This window comes from Chlorocebus sabaeus, chromosome 9 (genome assembly GCF_047675955.1).
Source record: "Chlorocebus sabaeus isolate Y175 chromosome 9, mChlSab1.0.hap1, whole genome shotgun sequence".
In the NCBI taxonomy this organism is placed as follows: domain Eukaryota; kingdom Metazoa; phylum Chordata; class Mammalia; order Primates; family Cercopithecidae; genus Chlorocebus; species Chlorocebus sabaeus.
Genome location: NC_132912.1, coordinates 33,228,836 through 33,253,541, shown reverse-complemented (window position 1 = coordinate 33,253,541; position 24,706 = coordinate 33,228,836). Strand labels below are relative to the sequence as shown.

Sequence of the window (24,706 nt, the reverse complement as noted above, 5' to 3'; positions counted from 1 at the left end):
TCACAACAGCCACAAAAAGAGTAACATGCCTAGGAATACAGCTAACCAAAGACAAGATATCTACAATGAGAATTTAAAAACACTGCTCAAAGAAACCAGATATGATACAAACAAATGGAAAAATGTTCCATGCTCTTGGATTGAAACAACAAATATTGTTAACATGGCCACACTGCCCAAAGAAATTTACAGATTCAATGCTACCCCTATCAAACTACCAATGATATTCTTCACAGAATTAGAAAAAAAAAAAAAAATTAATTCACATGGAACTGAAAAAGAGCCTGAATAGCCAAGCCAATCCTAAGCAAAAAGAACAAAGCTGGAGGCATCACATTACCCAACTTTAAACTACAGTACAAGGCTACAGTAACCAAAACAGCATGGTACTGGTACAAAAACAGACACACAGACCCATGGAACAGAACAGAGAGCCCAGATATAATGCCACACACCTACAACCATCTGATCTTTGACAAAGCTGACAAAAACAAGCAACGGGGAAAGGACACCCCATTCAATAAATGGTGTTGGGATAACTGGCTAGCCATATGCTGAATATTGACACTGAACCCTTTCCTTACACCACACATAAAAATCAATTCAAAGGGCTGGGCACAGTGGCTCACGCCTGTAATCCCAGCACCTCAGGAGGCCAAGGCAGGCTCAGGATCGCTTGAGGTCAGGAGTTCGAGACCAGCATGGCCACCATGGTGAAATCCCATCTCTACTAAGAATACAAAAATTAGCCAGGCATGGTGATGCGTGCCTGTAATCCCAGCTACTCGGGAGGCTGAGGCAGGAGAATCACTTGAACCTGGGAGGCAGAGGTTGCAGTGAGCTGAGATCGCACCTTTGCACTCCAGCCTGGGTGATAAGAGCGAGACTTCACCTCAAAAAAAAAAAAAAAAAAAAAATCAATTCAAGATAGATTAAAGAATTAAACATAAAATCTAAAACTATAAAAACCCTGGAAGATAACCTAGGAAATACCATTCTGACTACAGGTCCTGGACAAGACTTCATGATGAAAACAGAAAAAATTTACAACAAAAACAAAAATTGACAAATGGGACCTAATTAAACTAAAAACCTTCTGCAGAGCAAAAGAAACTATCAACAGAGTAAACAGACAACCTACAGAATGGGAGAAAATATTAGCAAATTATGCATCCAACAAAGGGTGAATATCCAGCATCTATAAAGAACTTAAGCAAACTAACAAGCATAAAACAACCCCATTAAAAAGTGGGCAAAGAGGCCAGGCGTGGTGGCTTACGCCTGTAATCCTAGCACTTTGGGAGGCCCAAGGTGGGTGGATCACGTGATGTCAGGAGTTTGAGACCAGCCTGGCCAACATGGCAAAAACCTGTATCTAATAAAAATACAAAAATTAGCTGGGCATGGTGGTGGGCACCTGTAATCCCAGCTACTCGGGAGGCTGAGGCCAGAGAATCACTTAAACCCAGGGAACGGAGGTTGCAATGAGCTGAGATCGTACCACTTCACTCCAGTTTGGGCGAAAGAGCGAGATTCCATCTCAAAAAAAAAAGGGTGGGGGGGGGGCAAAGAACAAGAACAGACATTTTTCAAAAGAATACATACACATGGCCAATAAGTTTATGAAAAAAAGTTCAACATTACTATCAGAGAAACGCAAGTCAAAACCACAATGAGACATCACCTACACCAGTCAGAGTGGCTATTATTAAGTCAAACAATACATCCGTGTGGTGTGAGAAATCTGAAGGAAAAAAAATAAAAGTCAAAAATAACAGGTGCTGGCAAGGGTGAAGAGAAAAGGGAATGTTTATACATTGCTGGTGGGAATGTAAATTAGTTCAGCCATCGTGGAATGCAGTGTGGCAATTTCTCAATGAATTTAAACAGAGTTATCATTCAACCCAGCAATCCCATTACTATGTATATATCCAAAGAAATTGTTCTGCCATAAAGATACATGCACACATATGTTCATCACAACACTATTCACAATAGCAAAGACATAGAATCAACCTAAATACATGTAAGTGGTAGACTGGATAAAGAAAAAATGGTACAAACATATCATGGAATACCAGGCAGCCATAAAAAAGAACAAGGTTATGTTTTTTGCAACAACATGAATGGAGCTGGAGGCTATTATTCCTAAGTGAACTAACATGGGAAGAGAAAATCAAACAATGCATGATCTCACATGAACATAAAGAGGAAAACAACAGACAGCAGGGCCTACTTGAAGAGGGAAAGGATCAAAAAATTAGTCTACTGGGTACTATGTTTATTACCTGGGTGACAAAATAATCTGTATACCAAACCCCCATGACACTCAGTTTACCTATATAACAAACCTGCACATGTGCCCCTGAATCTAGAATACAACTCTTTCTAAAATAAAAGGCTGAGGCAGGAAAATCACTTGAGCCTGGGAGGTTGAGGCTGCAGTGAGCTATGATTATGCCACTGCACTCCAGCCTGGGTGACAGCTTGGGTCTCTAAATCAGTAAATTAAATTTAAACAAAAGACTACACAGCCATGTTGGCATAGCTACGGTTCATGGTCACAGAAATATATATATGCTAACCTCAAAAAAAAAAAAAAAAACTACTATTCAAGTTTCTTTGTTTAAAAGAAAAAGACTGTGTCTCTATCTATCTGAAGAAAGGGAAGAGTCAGGATGAAAACCTCAAACAACAGTGATGAGCTCTCAGCAACAGCAGGATGGCAGGCGATTAGTTTCTTTGTATGTTTCTGCATTTTCCAATTTTTCCTCACACGGAGTTGTGCTATTTTTACATAGGAAGTAACAACGAGAGAGGGACCGAGAAAGAGAGGGAGGAGAGAAGACCAAAAAAAAAAAAAAAAAAAGAAGGAAGAAGGGAGAAGAGGAAGACATTGAAAGATTGATACATTAATTCATCCCTTTCTAACATTCTGGCGGAAAAAGAGCACCTGTTTAAATTCTTCATAAATCTCTGTAGTTGCCTTAAATGTTGGAATTGAGCCACACAACAAATGAAAGATGGTACTCTTCAAGTGGACTGCAGGAAAGGATTTCAGAGTTACCCTAAGCCTGGCTCACTCAAAAGCCCAAGAAGGAGAAATGACACCAAGAAAAATAGCATCAGAACATAAGTCGGCAGAAAACTTCTGCATTTTTTGATACAATGTATTCCTGGCCCACAGGAGCCACATGGGACAAATTCCACAGTGACAGGTGCAACAGTGAATCTAATCTTCCAAATTTACACAATATTTGGTATTTGATGTTTTTTTGTCTTACTTGAAATTGTAGGCCGGGCGCGGTGGCTCAAGCCTGTAATCCCAGCACTTTGGGAGGCCGAGACAGGCGGATCACAAGGTCAGAAGATCGAGACCATCCTGGCTAATACGGTGAAACCCCGTCTCTACTTAAAAAAATACAAAAAAAACTAGGTGGGCGAGGTGGCGGGCGCCTGTAGTCCCAGCTACTCGGGAGGCTGAGGCAGGAGAATGGCATGAACACGGGAGGCGGAGCTTGCAGTGAGCTGAGATCTGGCCACTGCACTCCAGCCTGGGCGACAGAGCGAGACTCCGTCTCAAAAAAAAAAAAAAAAATTTAAGATATGCATCAACTCTCAGCCAGGCATGATGCTGTCAGGAATATAGCTGTGAGCAAGACACAACAGCTGTGTGCACCCAGCTCATGGCTGAGGGAAAGAAAAGCAGGCTGACAGGGAGAGGGCCAGCAACCAGAGGGAGCCCCAGTAGGAAGCAGAGTGAGTATCTGGGTGATCTTACCATCTTCTGACCTCGTGATGTAACCTAGCTGGTTGAATATCCTGTGCTACTGCCATGAGGTTTTAGGAGACAGTCAACCAGGTCGCTGCCTCCATACAACCATGCTGATGTAACTACGTATGTGGCTATGAGCCCTTCTGCAATTCCTTATAAGCCAAATACAAAAGCAGTGGCCAGGGCTGGGTGCGGTGGCTCAGGTGGCCAAACCAGGTGGATCATGAGGTCAGGAGTTTGAGACCAGCCTGACCAACACAGTGAAACCATGTCTCTACTAAAAATACAAAAATTAGCCGGGCGTGGTAGCGCACACCTATAATCCCAGCTATTCAAGAGGCTGAGACAGGAGAATCGCTTGAACCCAGGAGGCAGAGGTTGCAGTGAGCTGAGCTCATGCCACTGCATTACAGTCTGGGCAACAGAGCGAGACTCCGTCTCAAAAAAAAAAAAAAGAGCCACACATCCTGTCAGGCATTCTCAAAACGATGAACGTTCCTCCTCCCCCTCCTCTTACTCTTCCTCATTCCTCTCAAGAGTACAGAAAAAAAGTGGGGTAGTGGGAGGGAACACAGAAGAGCAGTAGGTGGAAACGTCCAGGAGCCGAACTCACATACCACAGTAAAGACCGGGGAAGCACACACAGAGCATCAGAGCACTGACAGAGAAAAGGCTGAGCTTCCTGAGACCCAGGCCCTGCATGGGAGAGGCTGCCCAGGACACAAATGGCCCATCACACAGCAAGGCCGAGCTTCCTAAGGGCCAGGCCCCACACAGGGGAGGCTGCCTGGGACACACTCGCCCATCGCATAGTAACACGGTGCACCGCACAGGCCACTGTTGGGATCGATCTTCTCTGGGCCAACACTGGGACCAGAATGCAGAATGGCTGTACACTGTATATACGGAGATGATGAGGACAGGCCCGAGTTGTGAAGAAAGATGTTATGTTTGGTTAAATTAAGGTGGAATATGGCATAATCTTTTTGTGATATTTCCATTGTAAAAGTTGTAGTTTTAAAACCCCAAAATCTAGTGTTAAGTCCCAGGTATCAAGAAACTCATTATACCTTGGTATTCAAGACAGTGAAGATTCATGACACTTATTACAAAAGAAAATATACTAGAGTGGGTGGCCCAAACATAATTTAAAGTATGTGTCTAAAACAGAAAGGAAAAGAATCGCACCCGGTACCCAGATCTGAAAAGAAAAAAAAAAAAAAATGCATTCAAAAAGGTTCCCCAGGACTTGAACTCACTCTGTCTTTATCGTCTGCTACATCACAGAGAATGTCATCAAGGTCTAGTATTCCTCCATCTCCATGTTCCAAGCGATGCACTTGTATCCAGTAGTTTGGGTCCTATACGAAAGAACAGAAATATTGAATATAGCAAGTTAGCATTACCAAAAGGGAATTAGACATTTCAAACCATGATAACTTCCTGCCCATAAAAAGGAATCAACCCCATATCAACAATACTGCAATTGATTAAAAATTCAGGCAGCACCCTAAGTTTGGTATTGAGTCACTGCTCCTTTTATGGAGTGACTCATACACACTCTTCCCTTTGGCTCTGATGCTGATACTCTATTATAATAGAACTGCACAAACCAGCAATATGTGCTGCAGAAGTAATATTGATTTCTCTAAAGCATACTACATTTCCTATTGCCCAATATATGAAATACTTATCATACTTATTAATCCCCCCAGTGCAATCTACAGAAATATTCTAATAAGCAAACAGCACATATTATGTGTCTGAAGAATTCGTATTTTTGCTTATCTGCATAAAGTAGTTTGCACAACTTGGTGGCTCAAAGTGTTTCTTACAAACAGGTCTAAAGATAGGGACACAGAAGGATGCTGACAAGACCAAAGTGAACAAAGCACAACCTGTGTGGTTTGAGTTTCTTTATACAGAGACAAAATCTCACACACACACACACATCAAAATGCCTAAACACACACACACACACACACACACACACAAATTTGCAGTGGTTATCCTGCAGTGTGATTGGGGAGAATGAAAAAAAAAAGGACATATTTTAAATTTTATACACTTTTATATGGTGTATGCATATTTTAAAATCCTTAAAACTCTGCTTTCAAATTATCTGAAGAAGGAATACTGTTGTGTGTTTCTGAACTTCTACATCACTCTCACATACATGTTCAAATGAAAATATACTAAATTGTATGTTTCACCATTCCCTACTGCGTTTGCTACCCAAAAGTTCAAGTTAATCCTCCATTCTTCAAACCGAAAAGGTGATGTTTGGTACAGTTCTTTCCTGAAGCAAAGATTGCAAGAAGGAGGCAAACGATTAATGAGACTTCAAATACAGATTCCTGGACCCTACTACAGATCTACTGACCAAGACCCTGGAGAAGGGGTGCAGGGAGAATCCATACTCTTAAGAAGTTCTCCAAGTCCATCTCTAACAAAGCATGCCTAAGAATCACTAAAATGGAATGCTTATTTTAAAAATGCAGAATGATCAATCCTTGTCACTTTTTAACCAGCACAGCAAGTAACTCAGACCTTAATCCTCAAAGTTAGTAAGCATTACCATTAAAACCATTATGCAAGTAACAGAGTTCCTCCGAACCCTCATTTATCTGGACCTCTATAAAAGGAATCATTTATATAGAACGCTGACAGTTAAGTTTGTAAAACACACACACACACACACACACACACACACACACACACACACACACACACCCCTTGGCATCCTCTTCATTTGTGGGGCCTATTCTGACTGCACATGAATCCCAATTACAATATCATCCAAGAGTCCTTGGGACACCTGCCACTGAGACAGCTCCAGAATTTGTCATGTCCAGATGTGTTGAGTCCCCAAAGAATGAAGTCCCAAAACCATTTACTAATGGTAAATGGTATTTCCTCTTCAAGGAAAATTGGAAATAATGTCCTGGGGGTGAATAAGGAAGAGGTGCCCCCTGGCCACTTAGAATAGCCACATCCTGCCCACCTCTTCCCACCAAGCAAGTTTAAGGGTGAACCAATCAACTTAAATATCAACTTTCATTTCTAAAATACTTCCACACACACAAGCACACCGACCTCCAAAATGTGGCTTACGAAACCATTCTTTAAGCTTCCTGATCCTGTTCACTCCCTCCAGATGAGATCATTATCTGCAGCCTTTATATAATATTTGTAGCCACCCCTTGGAAATAAATCCCCACTTAAGGACTTTCTCAACCTCCTAACTTCATCCCTCAGAACCTGCTACATTTCCACCTTTTCCCCAGCATCTTCCCTTTCACAGCCTGTTAGGCCCTGCACAACTTCCCCCCAACTCCGTGTCCAAGGCCTCCGATGCCTAGACCCCACCTTACCCTCCAGGCCAGCCCTGTCCGTTCATCAAGACTTCTCAGGCATCCTCTTCTCCAAGAGCTTTTCCTGACCATCACACCCCCAAAGCAGATCAGCAGTCGAACTCCAGTCCACTGTTTCCTTTTGTTTATAGACAGAGTCTTGCTCTGTCATCCAAGCTGGAGTACAATGGTGCAATCATAGCTCACTGCAGCCTCCAACTCCTGGGCTCAAGCAATCCTCCCACCTCAGTCTCCCAAAGTGCTGGGATGATTAGGCATGAGCCACAGAGCCTAGCCTGTCCCACTGTTAATGTTCCTAAAAACCACAATCGTATGGAAGATAGCAGTCAGGTGTCAAGCTCCAGCCTTTAAAGGCTGTGAATTATTTTTATACATGCCGCACAAAACCTTTCGTTGACACTACTTTGCCTTCCAGTTATTATACCAATTCTCTGATGATCTTCACAGCAAAATTTTTTAAAGAATTGTCCATACTTGCTTCAAGCGTGTTTCCTCCCATAACCCCATTCCAATCAGGCTTCCTCTTCCATCACATCCACAACAGCCTCCACAATGCTTAACACAAAAGTCTGTTGTCTGTCCTCATCTTATTTGGTCTATCAGCAGAATTTGTTACCCCCTCTTTGAAATACTCTATAAACTTGACTTACAATCCTCCAACCAACTGATCAAGGCTTTTCTAATTTTGAGAGTCAACAGTTGACTCCTGCCTCTGGAGGGGTCCTGACTCAACAGTCAGCTATGCCAAGCAGTCATGATAACATTATGCCAAGGCAAATATCAGGCTGCCACTTACTAAATGCCACTCCACAAAAATGTGCTGAATGGATATGACTTTTTGAAAAGAACTGAGCAGGAGATCAACAGTAACCCCAACAGAGCATGCTGCATTGGGGAAAAAAAAAAAAAAACATGTAACATTGACCTCCTCCCACAAGAGTTTAAAAACCAGGAAGGATATTTTTGCCACCAAGAAATACAACTCCTTAGAACAGTGGTCTCTTGGGAGATTTTAACTGGCAGCTTTCATAACATAATTCTCTTTCAATGAACAGAGGACTTGCTTTATTTTTAAGGGAAGAGTCCAGTATCCAATAGAGAAAAAGTTAGAGCATACTTACTGATTTGACTTTGTAGTAGTTTGCATTAAAAGTTTAAAATAATAACGGTAGGAATCTTTGCTGTCCAGTCCATAGACACTTAGAAAAGTAGCTGAGCAAAAAATTGTGATAAGGTCTGGCATGATGGCTCATCCCTGTAATCCCAGAACTTTAGAAGGCCAAGGCATAGTGACCCACACCTGCAGTCCCAGCTAAGTGGGAGACTGAGGCAGGGGGATCCCTTGAGTACAAGAGTTCAAGGCTGCAGTGAGCTGTGAATACACCACTGCACTCCAGCCTGGGCAACAGAGTGAGGCCCCATCTCTTAGGGGGAAGATAAAAGTTATGATAAGCCACTTTTCATACTACCAATAAACTCTAATTCTACAATAATTGCATCAGTCATTGGGTGAATAAACAAACATAACACAACATTCAATTAAAAAAGAAGAAGGTTTCTCATTCAGGATATGTCCAATTAAAATAACAAAAGACTTTAACAATAATTGTGTATTATGACAACCAAAACTCCATCATACACAGCAATAAATGAGGAGCAGAGTTCATCCATCAAATACATGATCAAGCAGTAAATGTCCCCATGGGGCAAGGCTTGCAAGGATAGGTCCAAACCCACAGAAGAAACCTGGAGACAAAACCACATGAAGAATCACTGCTCTTATTCAGATAAAGAACATGACCTTCACCTGGCCTAGTGCTAGAGAGAACATTTCCGAAAACTAAGTTGGAATGTAAGCAGAGGTAACCCTACAAGATGCAAGTTGCAAGGAATGCTGAGGCCCACTCTACTCCAGGATGTGGTAAGAGAGAACAGCTCAAAGTCTTAAGGAGAGATTACTTCCTAACCTACCTTCAGGAAATCTCTCAGATTCTATAAAAAGCATCGTTATCCTATGCAACAAGTTAATGAGCTTTCGTGAGTTATGACATGTATAATGCATAGGCTTCACATATTACCTGCACGTGCAAATTTCAAGAAAAGTATCTGCAACTAGAAATAGCATCCTACTTTTGCATTAACCATGGCATACAGCAATCGTCAATATCCTGTCTAACTTAAGACCAGAAAAAGATCACTGAAAAAAATTTACGTTGATAAAAAAATTTTTGAGTATTTACTACATGCAAAGCATTGCATGAAGGCAAAGAAACAATCACCACCCATCATCAGAAATTAAAATGTATCTGACAGGCCAGGCACAGTGGCTCACACCTATAATTCCAGCGCTTTGGGAGGCCAAGGCAGGCGGGTCACCTGAGGTCAGGAGTTAGAGACCAACCCGGTCAACACGAGGAAACCCTGTCTCTACAAAAATCACAAAAATTAGCCAGGCATGGTGGTGTGCGCCTGTAGTCCCAGCTCCTCCTTCTCCTGTAGTCCCAGGAGAATCACTTGAACCTGGGAGGCGGAGGTTGCAGTGAGCTGAGATCACACCACTGCACTCCAGCCTGAACAACAGAGCGAGACTCCATCTCAAAAATAAAATAAAATTGACCTGACAAAACATAAACAAGTCATAAAAAAGAGGTAGACTATGAGTTCAAAGAAAACTACACCAAAAAAAAAAAAAAAAGTTTTGTGAACTCAGGAAGGAAAGATCACTCTCACTTGGAAAGGTCAGTTTATGGGGAGGTTTTAGCAGAGTCGGCTCTTAACAAATGAGTAGACCAGAGGGACAGGGCACAAGAGGAGGACCCTGAGCGGGGGAAGGGTGTGAGCAGCAGGGAAGAGAGGCAGAGGTGATTCAGAACACTGTGAACACAAAGATAAAAATGAAAGGGTAAAAACATCATCTCAAAAAGACACACTTTTATTTTTATTTCCTCCTGAAAGCCCACTGAAACCACAATACACATGTGGGGATTTTGTTGTTGTCGTTTGTTTTTTCCAAGCATAATCCCACAAAAACAAAGAGAACAGAGGGAAATGAGGGAAACAGTTTTTGGAAGCTGAGAAGCAGATGGCCCAGAGACAACACATTTTGCAGAACTAAGAAATGGAACCCCAAGGTAACTGTGGGGAAAGCCAGGAAGCAGCAAGACTCCCCCCCACAGAGCCGTACCGGAGGCTCTGGAATGGGGAGAACCAAGAAAGTCAGAACACAGGAACAGAGATGGGAAAAGGCTAGGCATGGTACTTTATGCCTGTACTCCCAGCACTTTGGGAGGCAGGGGCAGGAGGACCACTCAAGCCCAGGAGTTCCAGACCAGTTTAGGGAACATAGTGAGGCCCCATCTCTACAAAAAACTGGAAAAATCACTGAGGTGTGGTGGTGTGCGCCTGTGCCTACAGTCCAGCTACTTGGGAGGCTAAGGTGGAGGATCTCTTGAGCCCAGGGGTTCGAGGCTGCAGTGTGCTTGTCTCTAAAATATAATAATAAAACAATTTTGGCTGGGTGTGGTGGCTCATGCCTGTAATCCTAGCACTTTGGGAGGCCAAGGTGGGTGGATCACTTGAGGTCAAAAGTTCGAAACCAGCCTGGCCAACATGGTGAAACTCTGTCTCTACCAAAAATACAAAAAATTTAGCTGGGCATGGTGGCGGGTGCCTGTAATCCCAGTTACTCAGGAGGCTGAGGCAGGAGAATCGCTTGAACCCAAGAGGTGGAGGTTGCAGTGAGCCGAGATCGTGCCACTGCACTCCAGCCTGGGCAACAGGGCAACACTCCATCTCAAAATAACAATAATAATAATATTTCAATATTTAAAAAAAGGAGCCAGGCATGACAGTACATACCTGTAGTCCCAGCCACCTAGGAAGCTGAGGTGGGAGGATCACCTGACCCTGGGGAATTTGAGGATGCAGTGAGCCATGACTGCGTCACTGCATTCCAGCTGGGTACAGAAAGACCGTGTCTCAGAAAAAATAATAATAATAAATTAAAATAATAATAAATTTAAAAGATGGGAGGAAAAATAAGAAAATTGTCTGAAAGTCTGTAGTAATTAAAGCCCCAGCTTCCCAGTGCTTCCAGAGAGCACAGTGGCTGCCCCTCCCAGCCCCTGGCAGTTCACTGCAGCCTCAGATAGCAGGTCTGGGCTGAGAAACTAGAGGAGGAACAATTGTAGAGGTGCCTTGTTAAAAATGAGAGGAGCTAAGTGAATATTTATGATTGTAGAAAAATCCAGCCCTCTGCTTCCACTTGCTCTCAGAATGCCAGCCAGGGCTTATTCCTGTCAGGCTAAAGGTGGGAAGATCTTTCCCTGGGCCTCTGTCCATCTAAAGAGAAAAGGCAGGCGGGGAATCTGGCCCAGTCCAGGGACCCGCCCCAGTGAAGCTCACTCACAGTGTATGCCCTTGCCTGAACTCAGTGTTCTCCAGTTACCATTAGTGCCTTAAGTCAGAGCCAACCATGGAGAGACAGACTTTTTTTTTCTTTTTTTTTTCTTTTTTTGAGACGGAGTCTTGCTCAGTCGCCCAGGCTGGAGTGCGGTGGCGTGATCTCGGCTCACTGCAAGCTCCGCTTCCCGGGTTCTCACCATTCTCCTGCCTCAGCCTCCCGAGTAGCTGGGACTACAGGCGCCCGCCACCTCGCCCGGCTAGTTTTTTGTATTTTTAGTAGAGACGGGGTTTCACTGTGTTAGCCAGGATGGTCTTGATCTCCTGACCTCGTGATCCTCCCGCCTCGGCCTCCCAAAGTGCTGGGATTACAGGCGTGAGCCACCGCGCCCGGCCAGAGACAGACTTTTAAGAACATCCCAAGTGGAAGAGAGAACAAAACAAATAGTAAACACAACTTGAAAGAACCAGAGACTGTATAAAAAGATGCTATCAAAAATCCATCACTGATATTCTAAGAGAGGTCAGATGATGGTATATCTAGGTTGCAGAGGAAGATGAGAAGGGAGGAAAGCAAGAAAGGAAGAAACGTGCTGAGGGATAATTTAAAAAAAAAAAAAAAAAAAAGTATTTTGGAATTAAAATATGAAAAACAGGCCAGGCACAGTGGTTCATCCCTGTACTCCCAGTGCTTTGGAGGCCAAGGCATGTGAACCGCTTGAGGCCAGGAGCTCAAGGCCAGTCCAGGCAACACAGCAAGATCCCATCCATACAAAAATAAAATAAAATAAAAAAATAAAAATAAGCCAGGTGTGGTAGCATGCACCTACAGTCCCAGCTACTCAGGAGGCTGAGGCAGAAAGATTGCTTGAGCCCAGGAGTTCAAGGCTATGGTGAGCTATGACTGGGCCACTGCACTCTAGCCTGTGTGACAGACACTCTGTCTAAAAAACTAAACAAATAAAATACTAAAAATGAAGAGCTCAATAAGAAAATTGAGAGAAGTTCAAAATATCTCCCCTAGGAAGTTGGAAAAAAAAAAAGAAGAAGATAAAAAAGGCTAATAAAATTAGACCAGTCAAGTAAGTCAAGCAACTGAATAACAGGAGTCCTAGAAAAAGAGAACTGGGAAAACAGAGAAATAACCAAAAACAATTTCAAGTTAATTCCCCAAAATCACATATATTTCCACATTAAAAGTTCCATAGAGATCCCAACACAATGTATAAAAGCAGACATACACCAAGGCACATCAGAACACAGAAGAAAAACAGAAGACTGGTGGCAGGTAGGGAAGGAGAACGTCCAGAAAATAAAGCACAGGCCACAGTGAGGGATAAGGAGTCACAGCAATACCGGCATCTAGATAATAATCTACCAGTGACTTCAAAATTCCTACAAGAAATAGTTCCCTATCCTAGAATTCCATTTCTTGCCCCAATACCAGTAAAGTACGAAGGTAGAAAAAAGACAATTTTTAGAAATGCAACGTTTCCAAAAACATTACCCCCTTTGTAACTGGAAGGTGTGTTCCAACAAAATAAGGCAATAAACCATGAATGAGAAAGACACAACATATGAAAACGGGAGACATAACACAGAAGACAGCTCCCGGGACGATGGTGAAGGTGGAGTGAAGGTGGATGCCAGATTCCAGGACATCAGCTGCAAACCTGGAGCAGAGTGACCAGTCCAGACACCCCAAATGTGGCCTCTTCAAGATAGCACTGAAAGAGTACCCAGTGCAACTAAACACAGCAAGACACAATTTTAACAACTGGCTAAAGCTGATGCTCATTAGTTATAAATATACAGAAGACCAACCAAAGGAAAAAACATTCTTCATTCAGGAAAAACCCAAAAGTTGTGAAGGAAAGAAAAGGTGATCAAGGTATCATACATGGTTCAGCTATAAGCAGCTTTAATAGTAAAAATAATGTGAGCCTAGAATATGTAATCAAATTTGTAACAAAGCGGTCTAAAAAGTCTGTGAGAGAGAGGAGAAACGTAGACACAAACACCCACAAAGAGACAGAGATCCTAGAAGTCGCTACCTGTGAGTGGGGACATAGCACACATAGGGTAGTGAAATAGGGTTAAACCTTCCATGTTAATTCAACAAATGATGACAAACCAAAAGAAAAAAGAAAGAGATAAGCAATTTACATAAAAATATAAAAGTAAACATCAAAAGAACCAGGAGCAAGAGTTGGAAAAGGCAACCTCTCCCAAAGAAGGCTCTGCTCTTTTTCATAATAGTCCTAATAGTGCTATCAGATCATGTGCACATATGTCATGCTGAGAAACAAAAAGATGAAACAAGTTTGAAAAGTCCTTTAAATAATAACCATGGCACACAGTACAGTGTAGCATCCACCAACCAGATTAGCCACATGACAGTTGCGTTACCAAGACAAATAAAGTCCTACTGGTGATATAACAAATAGAAAACATTTCATTTTTTTGTTTTGTTTTTAAAAATGTCCCTCAGACTTCAAAAACACTTCATTTTAAAAAGTCAACAAAAGAGTGCGACCAGCAGGAACTATGCTTCTCTCTAGATTCTCTGGGCAAGTAACTCTCCAATATACTTAAGCCAAAAACAAACATTTTTAGAATACATTCTGAAGTTCTGTTCTTTAAAAAAAAAAAAAAAAAAAAAAAAAAGAATCATTAGCACTTCAAGACAGATATCACACATGCAGTTCTGACTTTTCCTCATGTAATCAGCTTCATTTTTTAAAATGCTGATTGGCCAGGTGCAGTAGCTCACGCCTATAATCCCAACACTTTGAGAGGCGGAGGCAGGTGGATTGCTTGAGCCCAGGAGTTCGAGACCAGCCTGGCCAAGGTAGGGGGACTCCATCTCTACAAATCAGTTTTTTCTTGTTGTTAATTTTGGTTTTTTAATTAGCTGGGCATGGTGCTGTGTGCCTGTAGTCCCAGCTACTGGGGAGGCTAAAGCAGGAGGATCACTTGAGCCCAGAAAGTAGAGGATACAGTGAGCTATGATCGTACCACTACACTCCAGCCTGAGCAACAGGTTGAGACCCTGTCTCAGGGGGGAAAAAAAAAAGCCAATCTTTCCCTATAAACTGAAACATAGGACCCATTTTCAATCTTGTTACAGGAACACTGCTAAACATTATACAAATGTTTTTGTTGCCTTCTCAATACAGGGAGAAGACATAGTCAGATGTCACAGCTGATGTTCAACAACAAAATAATGACCTGTATCACCACAAGGGAGGGCCTAATATCTCATGCTAAGTACACTGCTCAGCCCCCATTCTCCACTCCAAACCACACCCAATACCAATGCCAAAGCCTCAGCAACACAACACAAGACAGCAAACCACAAACCTGTTGCCTCCCTTGACAGGTGGGGACAGCTTCATTTATCACATCAATCAAAAGTGAAAATGGAGGCATGAAACCAGGTGAAGTCCAACCTCAAGGAAATAACTTTCTGGCATTTAGTTTTATTACAACTAGCACATAATCTCTCACAGGGTCACACATTATTCAATAATATGGGAAATCAGCCCATCGATAACCTCCGAACTCTGACGTGACTTTCGTGCCAACACAGTGTCATGGAAATCCCTCAACTCCTCCACTATTCTACAGAAACGGAGGGAATGGCCTCAGACTACAGCGCTGGCACAGGACAGAGCCAAGGCAAGAATGAGACAGCAGTAACCACCAGTTAGATCTGCACTGTGTTTTACAATTTTAAAAAATGCATTCATGTGCATTATCTCATGTGGAAAGAGGGCTTATAATTCCTATTTTCAGATGAGAGAACTGAGACTCAGAGAGCATAAATTGCCGGCAAGAGGTCACAATTCATAAATGCTGTCAGCCAGGACTCCAGCCCAGGTCTGCTGATTCATTCCCAAGTCCTTTCTCAGACTAACACTGACAGTTTCCAATCTGAAGCATCAGGGTTGCCTCTCTTCTTTCCATAGCCCCTCCTGCCAGCCTCTTCTTTGACAGCTTCATGTGTTAATATAGTACATAAACAGAAGGTCCAGGCCAGGCGTGGTGGCCCACACCTGTAATCCCAGCACTCTGGGAGGCCATGGCAGATTGCTTGAGTTCAGGAGTCCTAGACCAGCCTGGGCAATATGGCAAGATCCTGTCTCTACAAAATACAAAAATCAAAACAAAACAAAAAACTTAGCTGGGCGTGGTGGCAGGCACCGGTAGTCCCAGCTACTCAGGAGGCTAAGACATGAGGATCACTTGAGCCTGGGAGGTTGAGGCTACTGTGAGTCATGATTGTACCACTGCACTCCAGCTGGGGTAACAAAGCGAGACCTTGTACCAAAAATTAATTAAAATTAATTAATTAAAATTAAAAGATGAGGTCCATAAAATGTTTATTTTAATAAAAAGGACCAGGTGTTGTGGCTCATGCCTCTAATCCCAGCACTTTGGGAGGACGGGGCAGGAGGATCATTTGAGCCCAGGACTTAGCAACCAGCCTAGGCAACACAGTGAGATACTGTCTCCACAAAAAATTTGGGTTGGGCGCAGTGGCTCACACCTGTACTCCCAGCACTTTGGGAGGCCGAGGTGGGCAGATCACTTGAGGTCAGGAGTTTGAGACCAGCCTGGCCAACATGATGAAACCCCATCTATACTAAAAATACAAAAATTAGCCAGCTGTGGTGGTGAGCACCTGTGGTCCAAACCACTTGGGGAGGCTGAGGTGGGATGATTGCTTCAGCTCAGGAGGTCAAGGCTGCAGTAAGCAGTGATAATAAGCAGTGATTGCGCCACTGCACTCCAACCTGGGTGACAGAGTGAGATCCTGTTTCAAAAAAATAAAATAAAATAAAATAAGATAAAAAAGGTGTGTGTTGTTAAAACCAAGTCTGAAAAGCCACTCCGTTAAAAATTCTATTACATGCTCTAATCACATCATGATTTAAAGTGGTGGTTCTCCAAGTGGGAGTCCAGGCCAGCATCACCTGATAATACGCTGGAAATTCCAATCCCAAGCTGGATACACCACCAAAAAAAGTGTCTCTGGAGGCAGGACCCAGCCATCTGTTAATACATTTCAACTAGCCCTTCAGGTGTTTCTGATGCACACTGAAGTTTGAGAACCAGTGATTCAGAATAAGGGGCAAGAAGAGATCAGAGAGGAAGCTGAAACACCTTGGGCCTCTTCCATACACTACGTTTTAGACCATCAACTCGTGGGTTTAGCGCTTCTACCCAAATTTTTGAAATCAAATAGATGTTAGCTATGACATCTTTAAAATGGTTACCACGAACACACATACATATTTGTCTCCTATAAGCATACAGATTATCTTAGTATTCACTGCCAGAGTCTCTTTCTCAGTGTTATTTCAACTCCAGGCTCTGTGCAGAGGATTGCTGAAGCCACATCTTTAGACCAGAACCCTCCCAGCACTCCCACTTCAAACATCCACCTCTCACTGCACCTCACCCTGGGAACAGTCTGAATCCTCCAAGAAGCCTGTTTTAAAAGTCTGCCAGGAAATTTTTACGCAACAAACAAAAGAATACCCATTTGGGAATTACTTATGACTGGACAATGTTTTTATGGAGTCCTACTTTACTTCAAATAGATTAAGCTTATATTCCTTATCTTCCCTGTAACACCAACTTTCTTGCCTTCTTCATTCCTGCTGATAGCAGCATCCTCCTGATTTAACCTAATCAAAACATAACCTAACTTCTTCTTTACAGGAAATACAGGGGAGAGAGAACCAAAGTAAATGATACCATAAGGAAACAATCAGACAAATCTAGAATGTGCGTTTTTTTGTTTTGTTTGTCTTTACAACGCAATTGCACTGATCTTTAAAGGAAAAAAAAAAAGTCCACTTCATCTGATATCTAAGTGTAATGTGTGATCCTGGAGTGGATACTGCATCTGGAAAGAAAAAGTACTATGAAAAAGGAAAGGACGACTGAAGAAATTTGTCAGATTAAGTTAGGTAACAGAATCATACATTGGTAAGTTTTCAGAATGTGATCATTGTACTATAGTTATATAAAGAATAGTCATGTTTTGAGGAAATGTATGCTTAAGTAATAAGGGTGAGAAGTGTTATCTGTAGTTTAGTCTCAAATGGTTCAGCACAAAAAAAATGCATACTATTACTAATGTGTATCTGTGTGTTTATAGAGATGGAATAACAATGTAGCAAATGTAAACAATTGGTGAATCTAGCTAAAGTATCAGTGGTGCATTTCACTAAAGTGTACATTAGAAATGTTTCAAGAGAAAATGTTAAAAATAGGTCATTAAAAAAATAACCTGGGGACTTTTCTAGACCAAAAAGATTAAGGAGGAATACCCAAATTCAAGGTGTGAGTCGTGTTTGGGTCCTTGCTGGGGTTAAAAAGGAAGTCACTGTAGAAGACATATTGGGAACAATGAGGAAAATTTTAATATGGGCTCAATACGAGACAATATTAGGAAATGATTCTTAATTGTCCACGTGATAATAGCTTTGTGGATATTTAAGGAAAAACCCTCGTTCTAAGGAGTTGTGTTCTGAAGTATTCAAAGATAGAGAGCCATGTCTGCAAATAGTGCAAAAAAATATATATATACACACATACACATATACATACATGTACACATGTACATATACATATACACATACAGGTGAGAACCCCTTAACTCAAATGTTTGGGACCAGAGGTGTTTCGCATTTCCAATTTTTTCAGATTTTGGGAAATGAGATTTCTCGAAGATGGGACCCAAAATTAAACAAAAAAGTCATTTATGTTTCAAATATGCCTTATACACATAAACCGAAGGTAATTTTGTACAATATTTTAAATAATTTTTTACACGAAACCAAGTTTGTATTAAGTCCAAGTTTGTGTTAAGTACTTATGTGTGTAATTTTCCACTTGTGGTATCATGTCAGGGCTCAAAAAGTTCCAATTTGGGAGCATTTCAGATTTTTGGATGACAGATGCTCCACCTGTACACACACACGCAGGAATAAATATGTATTATTAGGAGTGCGAACAGGAAAATGCAAATCATCTCAAGTATTTTAAAGAGAGGGAAGTTAATACAGGGAACTGGTACAAAGATTTGTAAGAAGAGTTGTGACTCTAAACCAGGATGGCGGTGGAGGTGGGGGCCACCCACAGGTTAGCAGTAGCAGGAAGCTATGACTACCCCTGAGCTGAGGGGATAAGGGAAGGTAGCACCAGAGAGCAGGGCTGCAGTGCCTCAGCGGAAGTGGGAGCCATGGAGGACTCAGGGGCAGGAACTGGAATGTGGGGAGAGACTTGCTTGCTGCAGAGACAGCCCAAAACAGAGAGGGAGCAGGGACCTACTTTGGGGCTATCTCATCACGGGGCCTCCTATCTCCCACCAAACCTCCCACTGGCCAAACCTAACCAGAGGTCAACTGACACAGCTGTGCTTTGTATGATTCTCTCAGCTACTATTTGAGTTTTTCATAACAAATTGGGAAACCAGATTAATTTTAAACAAATTTAATGACCCAGGGTTCATGAGAATACAGGAAGCCGGCATTCTCACATACTGCTTCTGAGTATTTTGCACACATTTTTGGAGAGGCAGGGGGACAGAGAGGTAGAATTTGGTACCATGCATCAAAATGCTTAAAACAAAATATACCCATTGATCCAGAAATTTAAAATGTGGAGAAAGATACATGGTCAAGATGCATATATATATAATATATAACAATAGAGAATGGGAAACTAGCTATACATGCAAAAATAGGAAACAGGGTGAACACATCCAATCAATGAAACACAACAGAGCAATTCACAACGTTGTTCACAAACTGTTACACAAGACGTTGTTTCATCCCTAGTTTGGAGAATGTACTATCTATAGCCATAGACAAAAGAACTGCTATATACAACTAGCAGTGCTTGTTTATATTTCCTGGCATTCCATAATAAATATATATGTGCAGTTTTAAATTTTTATCGTCTTAAATAACTAGTGAATACATTTCTTTCTTTCCCATCCCCCCTTCCTCTCCTGTTCCCAATAAAATAATGACTGTCCAGTTCGCTTCTAGACCCCATCTCTTCAATCCTGTCCCACATCTTGCTACATTTATCTTCGCAAAATATTTCTTTTATCATGTCACTGTCCTGTAATATGAGTTATTTCCAATGACTCACTACTTTCTAAAAGTCAAAATCCGGTGTCCTTGGCCAAGCTCTCAAAGCTCATCCCAAGCCGGTTTGCGCCCAGACTCAGCGTTGCCTCACCATATTTGGATGTTCAATTGTTCTGTTCACTGATAAACCCCAAGCACCCAAAACAGTGTCTGAGACAGAGAAGATGCTCAAGAAATACTGGTCGAGTGAAGAGACTCTTATATTTTTGTTTATTCTCTTCCACATATCTGGAAAGCTTTCATCCCCAGAGTTCCCACTATCCAAATTGTACATCTTCTCAAATCCAGTTTAAAAACCATCCCCTTGGCTGGACACAGTGGCTCGCACCCATAACCTCAGCACTCCAGGAAACCAAGGCAGGAGGATCACTCGATGCCAGGAATTCAAGACCAGCCTGGTCAACATAGCAAGACTCCATCTCTACAAAACAAATTAAAAATTAGCCAGGTATCAGGGTGCACACCTATAGTCCCAGGTATTCTGGAGACTGAGGCAGGAGGATCACTTGAGCCCAAAAATTCAAGGCAAAAGATGAACTAAGATTGCATCGCCACACTCCAGCCTGGGTAACAGACCCAAACCCCATGTCTAAATAAAGAAAAAACAAGAACTCCCCCTCTATGAAATGTGCTCCAACTCTAAAGTATTTACCTAAGCCAGGTGCAGTGGCTCACACCTATAATCCCAGCACTTTGGGAGGCCGAGACGGGTGTATCACTTGAGGTCAGGAGTTTGATACCAGCCTGGCTAACATGGTGAAACCCCATCTCTACTAAAAATACAAAAAACTAGCTGGGCTTGGTGGTGGGCGTCTGTAATCCCAGCTACTCGGAAGGTTGAGGCAGAAGAATCACTTGAACCCAGGAGGTGAAGGCTGCAATGAGCTGAGACGGTGCCACTGCACTCCAGCCTGGGCACAGGGCGAGATTGGCTCAAAATAAATAAATATTTACCTAGAACACATTTGTCACTTAATAGCTTATTTCCTGTATATGCATGGTACTTTATCTCTAGATAAGGTCTCCAAAGGCAGGGGACATCTTCAGCTTTTTTTGCATAAAACAAAGAACAAAGCACTGTGTTGCATAACTAGTGTGTCCTAGAAAAAAATAAAAATAATACCCCTATTGGGTATAGAAGACCTTACACAAGAGTTTCTAGGATAATATGATCAACAAACACAGGCCTGTGCTCTCCTAGCTGCCAAAAGAAATGCCTGGACATGCCAGGCCAAGTCAGGATCATCGCCCCCATTCACCCTTTATCCTGTCCCTCAGAGCTGGCTCAAGAAATGCTGTGTGATTATTCTAGTTTACATTCCAGAGAATATTTCAGATGTGGGGAAAGAAGACATCCAGATACTCTTCTTCCCTTGCAATGAAAATGAACCCAAACTGCAATATGAATACCTTCATCCTCACCTGCAGAGGTGGGTCCCCAGCGTGACTGCCAGGAATCTTGGGTAGAAGAAGTGAGTTTAAGCCCCGATAAATATCTTACTCATACCCCAGAAAAAAGAGGGCAAGCCAAAACTCACCTTGGCCAACCCAGTTCTCCCCACTCTAGTCCTAATGGATCTAAGAGTGTGGAAGGGTATGAACAGTGAGTAGTATTGTTACCTGATGAACTGGTAGACAGAAAACAGAAGGCTTTACTGAGGGCAGGTAGTGAATATGGACTAATCCAAGCCTAAGTCCCTAAACCACAGTGTGGACCTACAGGATATTCTGCTCCAGAACTTGAATCTGTATCTGCAAGCTTCACAACCATCAGCACCATGAAAGCAGGCACCTGGTGCTGCGCCCACCTCCTAATCCATTCCATTCCTTCACCCTCACTGTGATTACAGAGCACTTCTGACATGATGCTTGCTTTCCCGTGTGGCAATCCTGCAAGATCAATGTTTTCAGCTGTATTTTTTTGAAGAAGAGACTAAGGAATAGGACACTCGACTTGCCTGAGATCAACACCACGTAATGTCGCAGTCGAGCACAGCTTAGGCTCAGGCGCTGACCTGGAAATCCATATTTTCCCTTTAGAACGCACTGACTCTTCCAAGAAGTTTACCAGGGGACACATCAGGAAGGGAGAGACTGTCGCAACACCCACGATAAAAAACTTTTTTCAAGGGGGTACACATGGACATAAAGATGGCAACAATAAACACTGGGGACTACAAGAAGGAGAAGGGAGGCTGGGGAAACGGTTGAAAAGCTATTGGGTACTATGCTCACTACCTGGGTGATGGAATCAATTGTACCCCAAGCCTCAGCATCAAGCAATACACCCATTAACAAACCTGCACGAGTATCCCTGAATCTAAAATAAAAGCTGAGGCCGGGTGCAGTGGCTCATGCCTGTAATCATAGCACTTTGAGAGGCCAAGGCAGGCAGATTGCTTTAAGTCAGGATTTCAAGACCAGCCTGGCCAACATCGTGAAACCCTGTCTATTAAAAAAAACAAAAAAAAAAATTAGCCAGGCGTGTGGCAGGCACCTGTAATCCCAACTACTCGGGAGGCTAAGTGCAGGAGAATCACTTGAACCCAGGAGGCGGAGGTTGTGGTGAGCTGAGATCACACCACTGCACTCCAGGCTGGGCAACAGAGTGAGACTCCGTCTCAAAAATAAATTAATTAAAAGTGGAAATTCTTTTTAAAAATAAAATAAATTTTAAAATAAAAACCTTTTCTTCTTAGAACAGAAAAAAAACGGAATAGTGAAAGCTGTATTATCTACCAGGTAATATACTAGACTAACTTCACTATGAAGAAGTCACGCTTTGCACCACATTGCCTATCACAGATAAACAATCTAAGACGCATTCCATTCCATGCTCCAGGCAGTGCTAGATTCAAAGCTGCAGAAAAAACAACCAGACCAGGTGTGGTGGCTCACACCTGTAATCCCAGAACACTTTGGGAGGCCAAGGCAGGCAAGTGTTTTGAGGCCAGGAGTTCAAAACCAGCCTGGGCAACAAAGCGAAATCCCATCTCTCCAAAAATTTTAAAAATAAAATTAGTCAGGCGTGGTGTTCTGCACCTATAGTCCCAGCTGCTCGGAAGGCTGAGGCGGGAGAATCGCTTGAGCCCAGTCAAGGCTCCAGTAAGCTATTATCACGTCACTGCACTCCAGCCTGGGTGACAAGAGAGACCCTGTCTCAAAAAAGGAAAAGAAAAAAGAAACAAAGACAATCCATAAACATAAAATAGGGTCACGGACATCTCCAGGCAGAGATCTGCCCTGAGGCCTCTGAGGCCCAGTAACTATTGTACTGGGTGATATTTTTAAAAATTAACTAAAGTGTTGAATATTTCTCTCCTATTTATAAAAGAAATAATCCAAAACAACCAACCTGGGAGAACTTTAAGGTTACTCATCCAGCCTAAGAGAAGAAATATACCTACTCTCTCCTGTTTACTTCTCCCTAGCAAACAAGAGATGTTGACTCAGAGCAAAAGGAATTTTTCTGACCTGGAAAGAGAAACCTCACTGAAACATGATAAATTCGAAATGGCTCTGAATCCTAAAACCAACAAGCAAAAACCTGACCCCGAAGTAGCTCCCCACTTCCCTGTCACATTACTTAATCCAAAAATGACCTGATTTTTCATAAAGAAAGGCTCCCAAATGACTTCAACATACAAGATTAATTCCTCACACCTGGCTATATGAAACCCAACTGCATCAGAAGAAATATTCCTACATGAATATAACAGAGTGGACTATTATTAGGAAAAAATGAACCCATGAAGCCTCGCACCTACCTCTGATTTCCTCTTTGGAGCTACGGACAAACAGTTATCCAACTGCACCTCGTGGCCTCTGTACTTAAATCCAGCACACCCCACACTGCATGGGGTCCAAGTTAAAGTGCCACAGCACCCCAACATCCTAAGTGTGGCCCCAAGGGGTGGACGCCAGACCACGGCACAGCTTAGATCACAGCCACCTGTGAGGACGGAGGGGCCTGTTCCTAATGTCTCCTCAGGATTGCTGATGTCTGAGGTGGAGTTCCTGTCTCCTTACAGGATACTCCTACTCTTAGCCAAGGGAGGGATCTATGATGGTATCTTCAAAAGATTTCCATAAGATCACAGGGTGCTCCTGAGTCTCATTACATCTTTGTAAGCAAAGAACACACATCAACTTTTTTTTTTTTTTTTTTTTTTTTTTTTTTTTGAGATGGAGTCTCACTCTGTCGCCCAGGCTGGAGTGCAGTGGCGAATTCCTGGCTCACTGCAACCTCCGCCTCCCGGGTTCAAGTGATTCTCCTGCCTCAGCCTCCTGAATAGCTGGGACTATAAGCACGCGCCACCATGGCCAGCTAATTTTGTATTTTTTGTAGAGACGGTGTTTCACCATGCTGGCCAGGATGGTTTCGATCTCTTGACTTCATGATACACCCGCCTCGGCCTCCTAAAGTGCTGGGATCACAGGCGTAAGCCACCACGCCCAGCCTTTTTTTTTTTTTTTTTTTTTTTTTTTTTTTTTTTTTTTAAAAAAGAGACAGGGTCTCACTCTGTCACCCAGGCTGGAGCACAGTGGTGCTATGATAGCTCACTGTAGCCTCAAACTCCTGGCCTCAAGCAATCCACCTGCCTCAGCCTTCCAAGTAGCTGAGACTACAGGTACACGCCACCATGCCCAGCCCATCTTTAAATTTTTTGTAGAGACGAGGTCTTACTGTAATGCCCAGGCTGGCCTCCAACTCCTGGGCTCAAGTGATCCTCCTGCCTCGGCCTTCCAAAGTGCTGAGGACTGCACCCGGCCCTATGCATCAACTTTGAGGAAAGAATATGAGCACAGACTGAGCCATACACACAGGGGATGTAAATGTACCTTCATATATAACAAGATACAAGCCATGAAGTCCACGGAATCTCCCTGTTGCTCAAACCTGTTATCTGCTTGTCTGTACCTCCTAGAAAGCCATCCCTATCTCTTCCCTTGCTGAAATCTTACCCACATTTCAGTTCCTG

General features: G+C 42.6%; 1 protein-coding gene across 22 annotated transcripts in view; it reads right to left on the bottom strand.

The window, feature by feature from the left end:
• Positions 1-24,706, bottom strand: part of PARD3 (par-3 family cell polarity regulator) — a 714,326-nt gene that overhangs the window by 586,518 nt on the left and 103,102 nt on the right. For 20 of the 22 annotated variants that reach the window (XM_037986591.2, XM_037986601.2, XM_037986605.2 and 17 more), the window contains exon 2: positions 5,035-5,136. In XM_037986591.2, coding sequence (XP_037842519.1) covers positions 5,035-5,136 — 102 coding nt within the window. Of the gene's footprint in view, positions 1-5,034; positions 5,137-7,149; positions 7,563-7,623; positions 7,783-24,706 lie in introns of those variants that run through there. The other 2 variants (XM_037986599.2, XM_037986595.2) reach the window with 2 other exon arrangements.